The sequence below is a fragment of the Octodon degus genome, unplaced genomic scaffold (genome assembly GCF_000260255.1).
Source record: "Octodon degus isolate 3935 unplaced genomic scaffold, OctDeg1.0 scaffold00064, whole genome shotgun sequence".
Taxonomy (NCBI): domain Eukaryota; kingdom Metazoa; phylum Chordata; class Mammalia; order Rodentia; family Octodontidae; genus Octodon; species Octodon degus.
The window spans coordinates 6755728-6768507 of NW_004524640.1; the positions used below are offsets into that span (position 1 = coordinate 6755728).

The following is a 12780-nucleotide window of genomic DNA, read 5'->3' on the forward strand; positions in this document are numbered from 1 at the left end:
CTATCTATCCTATTACCAAAAAACTGCCATGTTGAAATACCTAAAACAACAGCCTACTATCCTACTTTGCATTTTTTTTCTCTACATAAGAAATACTAATTGATGAGTATTTCATAAACACCATACCTGGTTATAAAGAAGAAAACTTTAAATCATTCATTCTTTCTGGATTAGCATTAGACTTTTACCACTTATTTTCATGTTCATGAGGTATATCAGAGACCTACGCTGGTCTTATTTAGCAAGTGGCCAACAGAGAACTCTTAAAGCGAACACTTACTGGTATCCTGTTCTTACTCTGTTCTTCTTACAAAGGCCTCTGGGTAATGAGTGACACACTCAGCACCATGTACCCCAAATCTAAGAGTAAGGTGTTCCACATCATTAAAAGTTTTATTCATACCACAACATGCTTGTAGGAATAACATTCACTTAAACATAAACTCATAATACTATTATCTTCAGCCTCCTGTATTTAATATTCACAGCCATTTAACATTAGGCAAAATAGGCTGGGTATTTTCATATAGCTTCCTACATCACAAGGGCTGAAAGCCTAAATTTCAAGGTCCCCCTCAGTCTCTAAGGACTGCTGTAACCCAGAGGAGTGATCTGACTTTCTTTCACCCTTGACTGATGTAGTGGTGGGCATGTGATGTAGTTCTAGCAAAACAGCATAAGAAAAAAAATCTCTTGGGGCAGAAGTCAAGAGAAAAAGCTTCCAGACAATATTGTAATCCTCATAAAGGCAGAGAGCCTTGAAAGATCAATAAGAGCAATAGCAGGGCTGGCCAAATAGCTCAGTGGATTAAAGCGCCTGCACGCAGGCACAGGGGCTGGGGATTCGATCCCTAGGCCTGCTATGCCAGCCCCACCCCTGGGAGGCACTGAGATGGTGATTGAGACTGGGCACGGTGGTGCACGCCTGTAATCCCACCACTTGGGAGGCTGTAAACAGGAGAATCACTACAAGATCAATCTAATAGTGAGACCCTGAACACCCTGTAGACCCTTCCCTAAAATACAAAAAAAAAGAAAAAAAGCAATAACAAAAACTCAATACACAAAAACAAATGTTCTTTTTTTCCTGTACCCTCTTTCTGCTTGCTCAGAATAAATGGCAGTATAAAGGCATGATGCCTGAACTTCTGGCAGCCATTTTGCAACCCTGAGGTGAGATATCTCCAACATGATTAGGAATCAAATAGAAAGATGTTTACAGACATCGCTGAATGAATTATAGAACTACTGGTACCTCTGGACTACCTGTAAGATAACAGACACTTATTCTTTGAATAATTGTCAGTCTGCTACTTTGTTAAATTTGTAACTCAGAGAGCACATTGGCCAAGTAATGGCCATGACTTATCCACATGGCTGACACTGACAAAGGTTCTACAATCTGAGGTACAGGATCTCAGGATAAATCCTGAGGGGATTTCACTGACCTTAGCAGACCCAAAAGCTACAACTCTTGTTGCACAGGTCCTGCTTTACCTTGGTCTTAACCATCCAGCAGAAAAGTATAAAAACAAAGTATAAGAAGTAAAGCCATGCTGTTATGTTGAGCTATAGGGGACTCAGGTCAACAATTTCTGACATTGCCAGTGAAGCAGAAGACCCAATACTATTATGGACTACTGGACTCTTTTAGAATATTTTGCTGTGTTTACACAACTATAATATTCAAATAAAGGAACTTAACACAAAAAGGGGATACAGATGAATGTCCATTTTGTATCTGTGTATTCAAAGTGGTTAGGATAGATATATAGTTACATTCTCTTAATGAATAGAGGGATTTGTTCTAATGGTGTTTGTAAATAGGATATCATGTCCGCATCTTGTACAGCAATTAACCACTAGGAAGAATGTATGCAGTATGTTAGTTATTGAAACTGTCCTACCAATTTGGTTTGAAACTGTCTCATTGCTATTTGTTTCTCAATAAAATTATGGGAAAAAAATAAATAAATAAAATAAATTCGTAACTGATAGAATTCTAAATAATCTGTTACGTATCCAAACTATAAATAAAAAAATTGACCTAAACAAAATAAAATTTCATATAGTGTTAAATAAAAATTCTTACAAAGAAGTTTAAAAAATGACTTACATAAAGTAATTGGGATAGTGGGTCTGATAGGCAACCAGACAAAAATCTGATAAAAAGTCTGCTTAAGCCAACAGGGTCAGATATGAACAGAACTACTCAGGGTACATGAACGACGCAGACCCCTGATTACGATAAGTGAAGCTATTCAGTCCCTTCATGAAATGTCATGTTCAACTCTGGTGGTCACATTTTACAAAGGGCACTGACAAACTGAGGGGTTCCACAAAGGACATGGGAATCTGCTCATGGCAACAAGCCAACTAGGGTTCATACACACACATGATGCAACAAACGTTGATTTGTAGGTGAGACACTTAGGGGAATTCCAAGGGAAAAACACAACCCAAGCCCTAATCAGTAAAAGCTTGAAACTTAGCGACCATGCTAAGTTCTTTAATTGTGAAAGCCTTCCTCTCGGGAGGGGAGCAAATGAGCAGGAGTGAACAGTGAAACGGGCTGTGGGAACTCTGTGTGCAAAGCTGCGTTTCTACTAATGACTAGAACTGCTCCCAGTTCAGTTGTTTTCCTTCTGAAGAAGTGAGATGTCTATCAGTAGAGTTTAAGGGAGAAGTGAGATCCTTCCAGGGAAACGCCTCCTTGGATGGCTGACCAGAACGGAGGCCCTTTCTGTTTACATGCTTGTGAAGCTTCTACCTTACAGAGAAGCTACTGTTTTCACTAATATCAATCCTGTAGTGATCTTTCAGATACGCCGGTCAGTTTTGGAAATACAAAGATAATGGAGGCTGATCCCTGTCTAACTCAGGACAAGGGACATACAAATGCAGCTGCCCATATTCCAATGGGACCTTCTGTCTTTATAAGTTAATCATCACAGGCATTTTGTTACAATAACATCAAAGTTGACTAAAATGGATGCACAACCTGACTTTAAGCCCTGCCCTGTATGTGTATGTATTATGAATACGATATAGGTGTCCTTATGTAGCTATATTTTCCCATCTAGCCAGGAAGCAGAGCTGCTTTCCTAACAGTTGTTCCTTTCCTATGCTGAGTCATTCTTCTTTGTATTTCTTCCTTCTATCTGAAGCCTTTTAGTTAAATTTGTATTAAATCTTTCCTATGCTCTTCAGGGCACTCGTGTCTATGAACATGTACCCTGAAATGCCCCAAGGAACATTAATCACTGTTTTCTCCACATTTCCTTGGCCTTTTTCAAACAGTTACTGTACAGAGTTCTCCTCTTCAGTGTGAACTGTTTGAGAGCGAGTGTCCAGTAAATATTAACTGCGTGTGTGTAGTTACAGCTATATCTCTCTCCACAGATAGAAAATCAATAAAATCACAGACAGCAGCCTCCACCTCTCGGGCATTAACTACACCCGAATCCGGCCCACTCTCCCTGCTACTTACCCCCTGCTCTCTTCTGGCGTCCTAGCTTTGTACTTGGGGTCTTCCCTAGGACCTTCGCTAGGATCCCCATGGCCCATGACCTATTTGGATTAATTCCTCAGGCCTCCTGACTATTGTGCTTCCCAGTTCCCACGCAAACAATGCACCGAACAGCGCTGGCTGCTGGTCTGGTCCTGGGTTCAGTTAGGCCACGTCTGACACCAAAGCTGCAGTGCTGTAAGTTCTTATAAACAGGAGGAAGGCTTTCACTTCATGACCTAAGGTGATGATAATGCACATTATGCCAAAGCTCTGGCAAGGGACACAGTAAAGCACAGTCATAGAGTACTGATGTCCACCCTTTGTCCTATTGAAAACTAAAAAATATCTGCCACAATGAATGAATGTAGTTATGAAGGTAAATCAGCACTGACAAGCATCACATACTCTGTTTGGCTCTGCCTGATTAGTCCTGCAAAGTAGTGTCAAAGTGATACTACAGCTAGTAGGTGACAGCCAGATGGGTCTCCCAATGCACAAGGATAAGTCCATCTTGACACCCACCTCCTGAACTGGCCCTGTCCACTGAACAATTCCTCATTTGTGGGGTGAAGGAGTTAATTGCTACATATTAAAAACAGAAACCACTAAAGTACCCCAAGTTTATGATGTCAATTAGAGGAATTCACCAGTGCCTTCTGTGTTGTCTAAGCTTTCATCTCTTTTTTCCTCTTTTCAAAGAGTACATGTTTGCAGTACATAATGATTATCCTCACGGTGGGGAACTGGTATATGTGTAGAACACGTCTCAACTTTTTTGTCTCTCTTTCCCTCCCCTTCATCTCTCTTTTCCTCTCACCATATCCTACTCCCTCTCCTTTTGAGTACTTAAGGCACACAGAGAGCTCAATCAGAACAAGCCTTCCACAATTTTTTGGTAAAAATAAACATTTCTTGAATGAGGGCTTCTATAATAATTTCTTGTCTTTAAACATTACAATTCTAGAACAATCATTTCTAGGGCCAAAACAATGGCAATGAGATTACTCTATTAGTTTTATTATTTATTTATTTTTTTGGTACCAGAGATTGAACTCTTGCCAGGCAGGCACTTATGCCACTGAGCTATCTTCCTGGCCCTATTAGTTTTATTTTTAAATTTACCCATAGTCTGGTGAGGAAAAAAAAAAGACAACTTTGAAAGATGTGCACCTCGTTTTCTTACAGATCATCTTCTAGCATGCACAGTGCTTTCCAATTTAAATCACTCAGTGCTGGTTTAAATGCTTTAAGAAATAAAAATAATGACAATGGTCTCAAGTAGAAAGCAGGCATACATTTTCCATTTGGCCCCTTTCAAGGATTGGCTGGTTACCTCGATCTGCGCAGTGTGGTTGGCGTAATACCTCAGCGCTTCATCTCCTTCTTCTGGATCGGATCCTGGTTTGAGCATCTGTTGCAGCAGTTTGTTGTGTCGGGCCAACTGCAGAGGGAAAGAAAGGGAGAAAGGGTTTAGGTCTTCAATTCCTTTCTTAGGGTCAGACTCTGAAATTATGTCGCCCATTTGTACACATAGCTTCAGAGTCCTGCGGTTAATGACAATCAAATTGTAGCTCAAGAACATATGTCTACCTTGGATAGGCCTAAATACTCAAGTCATACAAGTCAGTCATTAATAGTTTTGATTAAAGTTATATTTTCAATAAATATGAGATTATGTCAGGAAGAAGAAATGCTCAGGGGATGTAGATATAAATGGTATTTCCTATAATAAATTTAAACTACATGCACAGAGGATACAACTTGATCAACAGCGCCACAGATCTGTGGGTAGTGGAAACAGTAGAAAGTGTGGCTTCCTGGATACACAGATAGCTCTACATTTCCCAAGGTTTCGCTTATGCGTCTAATCAAAGCTCTGCGTTAGTATTAAACTGCTACACTTCTGTGTCTTAGGAAGTCAAAATTGGACCTTTATGGGTAGAGACTTCAATCTTATTGAAATTGAAATTGGGTATTTAAAAATAAATTTTCATCTAATTATTTTTAACTGCTGTGGATAGAAATGATCTCTGACCATCTAAGGCATTTGTTGGCTGGCTCTCTTACTTTGTAGATAGTTAATACATGTTGCCTAAAGTTGTCTCCTTTAGGGTTGTCTTGAACAATTCCTGAAACTTTACAGCATCTAGGGCTCAAGTTCCTAGAGGGCTCCTAGGGATAAACTTTCTATCACATAATTCTTTTACTCTCAGCACAATTCCTCTTTTACCCTGTGGCAGTCACAATCCTAAGCATTTTAAATGTATGATCTTATTAGATACTACAGAGAAAACGCTGGGGAGACACTGTCATTGTTCCCCCATTATACAGTTGAAAATGCTAAGGCACAGGAAATCTGTGTGCAATAGCATAGCCAGAAACTGATGGAACTGGTACTGACCTCAGACAGTTCCAGAGCCAGTCAGCTTTATGGTATAATAAACATGTTTTTCTATTATTCATGAGATCTTAACACAAACTGTGATTTTAAAGGACAGAGATAAATTTTCAACAATAATCCAGAACCTATAAAACCAAATGAACTTTATCCTTGGAAGCAATAATTTGGTGAGTTAAATATTCATCCCATTAATCCTGTTCTAGAACAAATCATTTTTGAAACCATTATTTTAGGATTGGTTTTCAGGGTCACTTATAAATCACTCATAAAAGCCATTGCTTATTTTTTATACTTGAGTAAATGTGAATTATATTAATTCTTATTGCAAACCATAGTAATGAAATGCTCCAACTTGTAGGTGTTTCTAAAAAACTAAGCAAGTTTCAAAGGATAAAATTATTGAGATCATTCAGGTACATGAACAATGGGCGACAAGTGGCCAGTTCTCAGACAAAAAATTGGCATCATTTGCTTATGAATTGGGTCTAGGGCACAAAAGAAAAAGAAAAGTTAAGTGTCCCTCAAAATATCAAGGGCTGAAGGCTTTCTCCCCATGTGACAGCATTATTGGTAAATAGTGGAACCTTTAGGAGGTAGAGTCCAACAAAAGGATGTTAGGTCACTGGGTATATGCAACCTCAAAGGGGATATTAAAACTCTGGTCCTTTCTTCTCTCTATCTTGTTTACTTCCAGGCCACCATGCAGAGAGCAGTTCTGTTCTATCACACACCCAGTTGCATGTTCAGCCTCACCACAGGCCCAAAGCAATGGAACCAAGCAGCCATGGACTGCAACCTCTGAAACTATGAGCCCAAATACATCGTTACTCTTTCCAAAGCATATCTCAGGCATTTTGTCACAGTGATCACATTTTGACTAATATATGATGACCCTAAAATTATCAACTGTACAACTAAAGTGTTTAAAAATGCTATTTACTAAGGAAAACGCAAGGGACACACATTTAACGCAAGAAAATCAGGACTTCAAGTTTGGATATATAAGAGCTTTCAATGTCATGCAAGGAGCAGGTTGTTGAATATATCTGTCAATCATTCTAGGCAGAGGAGATAGAGCTATGTATTTGTGGGTCATCGATATTAAGCAAAAATTATAGGCACAGAGTTCATTCACTTTCCTTCATGTTTCAGACCTACTCTTCATTTAATACCCATCTGAGATACATCAAGTACCTATACCAGGCCCCATAGACCAGGCTAAAACACCACATAGATTCACAAATACTGAAGTTTCATGACACCAAATCAAACAAAGTTGCTGTGTAACCTCCTGATAAATCAGAAAAGAGATAGTAGCTAAATTCCCAAACAGGCCAGTTTTAGTGGGTATGAAAATAAAGTTTTCTCTATTAATTAATTAATTTATTTGTAATGAATTTGGCACAGTTTCTCTCTACACAGTTCAGACTCATAGTGATCCTCTTGTCTTCAGCCTCTCCAGTGCTGGGATTACAGGTGTATGGCTCCAGGCCCAGATCCAGTGGCTGGCTTGGCACGCCCGGGGGCGGGGCTGGCGCTGCATGTGGTGTCAGGAATCAGACCCTGGTCCCTGTGCTTGCCTGAGCAGGTGCTTAGTCCACTGATCTGTCTCACCAGCCCTCTACATTAGTCCTGAATCTGAAGTTAACTTCACCTTAAGCAATCAGGTATTTTTCTATTGTCAATTCCTGTCTTACACAGAAAGTAAACTTAAATCACCAATCTACTTTTTGTTCTTTGTTTATGTCTTCTCCAGCCCTTTTCTGGCCAACCAAGCTCATCAAAACACTTAATCTACTTGATAGAAGTATCGCCTGATTCTAGACTATCAGGAGAGTCAACTAGAATCTTTAAATTTATCATACTTCTATTTTCCAATACACAACTGATATTTAAAATTATGAGTCTTAGTGGAATTACCCTCAAAAGGAGCTTAGATCAAGAACAGTGTTTTATGGAACTGAAAAGTATCAGCAGGGGAGACTAAGGACATTGGGTCAGCAAGGCAGGACCAAAACCAGCATGATCAAGTAGGTGTCCTGGCTGTCAAATGAAGAAAGAAAGAAATCTCAGGATGGAAGCAGTGATCACTTGTATCAAATGCTGCTGCGAAGGCAAATCGAATGAAGACGAGGAAGTGTCATTCTGTTTAGCAACATGGAAGTCACTGATAAGCTTAGCAGCAGCTCCAGGCAATCGTGGACATTATAGTTTAACTGTGGTGAGGGTTTTTTTTTTTTAATTTTTATCAATAAACATCAGGGGAGATAAGGTGTGACAGTGACTGTGAGCACAGGGAACTCTTACAGATGGTTGCTGTCAGGGGAGCCAAGTATTACAGTGGTTAGCTGACAAGGACTAGGGTACAAAGAAGGATTTTTTTTTTTTTTTTTTTAATATGGGGAATGCAACTTGGTGTTGGTTTGATTTTAAGAAAAAAAAGGAGGAACCATAGCTACAGGGCCATTTCCACTAGGTGAGAGGGGAAAGCTTAGCACAAAAGTGAAAGAGTTTGTCTCAGAAGCAAATGAAACCCCAGCAACAGTAAAGAACAGGGGCACAGATTCAGGAGGGTGGGAGGCTGTGACCACGGGAATACAAGGAAGGTATTTTCTGGTTACGGGGATTTTCACAGTGGAGGAGGAAGCCCATGAGGAGGATGGAAGTGGAGGCATTGGATAATCAACGAAGGGCAGGTGTACCACAGGAAGGAAAAGGAATGCACCTGGCAAATGCAGGAGCACTGCCGCGAAGCACAGAGGGTCTCCTCGGTCAGAGCACGTGCATTGGTGAGGGTCTCACTGGCGACGCTCAGTTATCTGGAGATTGGCACGGAGCAGGCAGAAAGTTGTAATGAAAGATACTTTGGTGGAGCTAGGGGAGGCCGAAAACACCCCTAAAGTAGAGCTGTGCAAGGAATTAAGACAGGATTAGGAAATCCAAGCTGAATAAAGAAGCCCGTGAAGCCAGGAAGGATAATGAAGAGACATGAGCGTCAATAAGCTGTAGCTCCTAGTGTGGTGTTTCAAAAGTATAGAATTTGAAGAGCTCAAAGAAAGTGCCAGTTAGGAAAAACCAGTCAGAGCAGCGCTGCCAATCACGGATAATGATCTGCTTTCAGAGCAGCCCACACAGCTCTCTTCTATCTTCCTCTCAGACCTCCCCACATAGCCTGGCCTGTGCCACTGTCTTCTCTCACCTGGAACACTACAGAGATTTTTTAACTGGCTACCCCGTCCTACCCTTTTCTCTGGAAAGAGCTATAGGATTCTTTCGGTTGGACCATGTTTCTTTCTTACCCAGAAGCCTCTCATGCTTGCCATCTTATTCAGAGAGAGCCATGTCCTCACCATGGTCCCACTGCCATCTGAATTCCACTCCCACTGCTCTCGCCACAGATGGCTCAGTCCCGTGGTTCCCAACTGGCCCTTGCAGTCAAGAGGCATGCTTCCCCCTTGGGGCTTTGCTAGTGGCTTCCTCCTTTTGCCTGGATGCTCTTCCTCTGGACGCTTGTGTGTTTTTCTCTTACTGTAGGTCTCCAATCCAACATTGCCTCACCAACAACACCTTAGAAGGCTGGCCCGCTGCCTCCCCAGCACACCTGACCCTATCTCCTCCTTCTTTATTCTTCATAGCACATAGGATGACCTGACCCCATACACCTTATAACTGATCTGTTTATGAATCTTCCCCTTTCAAACCACAAGCTTGGCACGATGTTCACTGGTTCCATTCGCTGCTCTACTTCCAAGGCTTTGAGCAGCGTCTGGCACATGCAAGGTGCTCAATACAAATTTTAAAATCAAAGTTATATATTAGAACTCTTTAAAACTTAGTTGCTAGGTTCCCAAGGTGAGATGGTAATTTACACAATTTCTCATAAATTTATTTGCTAAAAAGCTTTTCTTGCTTTTAGTCACCTTGTGGTGTTACAATTTAGTTATTTAAAGAAACTAATAATGCTAGTCTAGGTAACAGACTTGCATAAAAAAACAGACCTAAACAAATCATTTTCATTTCAGATTTTTGCTTAGCAGAAACACTTTAGACCTGCTCCCTTCAATGTAGTCTCAAAGAGACAATACTACTTTCATTTTGTTGTGGACAGAAGGTACTCAGAGAGTACGGCACTTTCATTTGTGATTGTAGACGCAATCTACACATATCTTGGCAACTTCAAAATACACAATCAGACAAAAGCAGAGAACCAAAGAAAACTGTGTGTGGCACCGTACACCTGTAATCCTAGTCCTTGGGAAGCTGGGGCTTAGGCTGGGGAATCGCTACAAGCTCACAGCCACCCCAGGCTACACAGAGTTCAAAGCCAGGCTGTACTACATACAGAAACCCTGCCTCCAACAAACAATGATAATAACAAAAATTAATTGCACCATTTTTAATGCATGCAACTTTTTAAAATTTACTGTTTTTTCACACAATCTAGGATATATACACACAAAATATATATATCATATGTTGCTTTCAGAATTTTTTTTTTTTTTTTTTTAATTTTAGAGATGGGTCTACAGGGTATTCAGGGTCTCACTACTAGATCGGACTCTTAGTGATCCGCCTGTTTACAGCCTTCCAAGAGCTGGGATTACAGGTGTGCACCACCATGCCCAGTCTCAATTGCCATCTCAGCAGGCCCTGAGGGCAGGGCCAGCAGGGCAGGCCCGGGGATCAAACCCCAGCCCCTGTGCCTGCTTGCAAGCATTTTAATCTGCTGAGCTATTTGGCCGATTCTTTCTTGAAATCCTACATTCCATGAGAACCATATGAACAATATAAAATGCTTCTGCTATATAACCAAAGAAAATCAGAATTCCCATGTAATGTTAGGAAAATACTCAGATAATTTGAATTCGCAGTAAAACAGAGTGAAATACTGCAGAGCAATCTTTCCACAGCGAAGCTTTATGGTCCAGAAGCAGGGCACAGCAGACTTCCAAGCACTTTGGTATAAATGAAATTAATGCAAGTCAGAAAACAAAATCACTACTCATTAACAGTATCATCAGCAATGAGCCAACTACCCAATCACGTTAGGTGACAAAATAAAAACCTGCAATGGGCACCTTCTCCTGCTGGAGGCGGACGTGCTGGGAGAGCTCTTCATGGGATTCTGGAAAGGAAGGAGCCCATCACGTCCCTCCACACCTGGGTTCGCAGCAGAGTTGCTAAGGCTTTATGGATCCTCAGCTCCAGCTTGAAACTTAAGTGGTCCTAGCTCCTCACTCTCCACAAACAGAAACGACCCTGCATCAAGGCGTATTACAGCTTTTATATCTTGGTCACTTGGGCCTTCTCTGACCAAGCAGCCTTGCTTGCTCTTAAAGCGGAACCTACCTACGGATAGTACTTTTTTTCTCTGTACCTTGGTCATTATTCTTTCTCTCCATTATAGGGTGATCTCTTTAAGGAAATGAGCTTGGTCTTTCACCTCAGTGTTCTGAGAGGCAGAAACAAACTGTGGTACACAAAACAGACTCCATAAGTATTTGCTGAATCACTGAAGAAGCGAGCTAGTGAAGAGCATCCAATCATGTGCTGAGGTAGCCAAAGACTCTTTAAGTCTCAATGAATTACCTGTTTCTTCCTCCATAATCAAGAGCAAAGAAATTTATAAATTTATAAATCAGAATATGGTACAATTCCCAGTAATTAAGCGTTTTTCAGTTAGTTATGTACTCATGCCCCTTCTGATAGAGATAAACTATTTAGAGAAAGAACTGAGTACTCAATCAACGAGGACTAGATCCCTATCTGACATAGCAAATATATTTCAGTCATATACACTAAATACAGAAGAATTTTTAAAATATCTCAATTGTTCTGAAATGCATGAAAAGATCTGGCATTGATACAGTGCTTTTTTAATCCCAAATTTACTACTTATTGAAAGCACAACTTATCAGAGACCAATTATCACATATCTAATAATTTTTGAAGAATTATTCCAGGGCCGGTGAAATAGCTCAGTGGATTAAAGTGCCTGCAAGCATGCGCAGGGGCTGGGGGTTCAATCCCTGGACCTGCTGTGTCAACTCTGCCCCCCAGGGCTCACTGAGAAGGCAATTGAGTCTGGGCACGGTGGTGCACGGCTGTAATCCCAGCATGTGGGAGGCTGTAAACAACAGAATCACTAGGAGTCCGATCTTGTAGTGAGACCTGAGCACCCTGTAGACCCTTCCCTAAAATTAAAAAAAAAAAAAAAAGAATTATTCCATATATATACAACCCTACTAAAATGTTTTGTAGAAGAACAACTGCTAATGAAAGGCATTCAGTTTTCTTACTGAATTATTTTTAATGTATTTTGTACAGGGCCTCACTACGTAGCTTGGACTCATAGTAATACTCCTGTTTTCAGCCTCCCCAGTGCTGGGATTATAGGTGTGCGCCACCACAGCTGGACTTGGGGCCCACTAGGCATGCCTGGGGACAGGGCCAGCATGGCATGTGGTGCCAGGAATCGAGCCCCAGTTTCTGCGCTTGCCTAAGCAGGTGCTTAGTCTGCTGAGCTATCTTGCTGGCCCTTAGCAATGGGGTTTCGAGCCACCCTGTCCTGCCATGTACCCTTTTGTATGACATTATTAATAAAGTAACAATAACAATAACAAACCAGCATCCAGAGAAGCCATAGCACCAAGCAATGCCACTGTATAATGGAGAGAAACAATGGTGACCAAGGTACAGAAAGAAGGATTACAAGACACAGGCAAGTGCTGTTTTAACACAGAATGAAGAAGAGCAAATAAAGCTACTTAGTCAGGACAGGCACTGGGTAACCAAGATACAAAAGATGATAAATATAAAAAGAAACACCCAGCATCCCAAGAAGTAGTATCACTTACTAATATTATGT

General features: G+C 40.9%; 1 protein-coding gene across 1 annotated transcript in view; it reads right to left on the bottom strand.

The window, feature by feature from the left end:
* The window catches only part of Itpr2 (inositol 1,4,5-trisphosphate receptor type 2), a 528924-nt gene that overhangs the window by 113296 nt on the left and 402848 nt on the right, over positions 1-12780 (bottom strand). The window contains exon 46 of the mRNA XM_023718939.1: positions 4845-4952. Within this exon, the coding sequence (XP_023574707.1) occupies positions 4845-4952 (108 nt within the window). The remainder of the gene's footprint in view (positions 1-4844; positions 4953-12780) is intronic.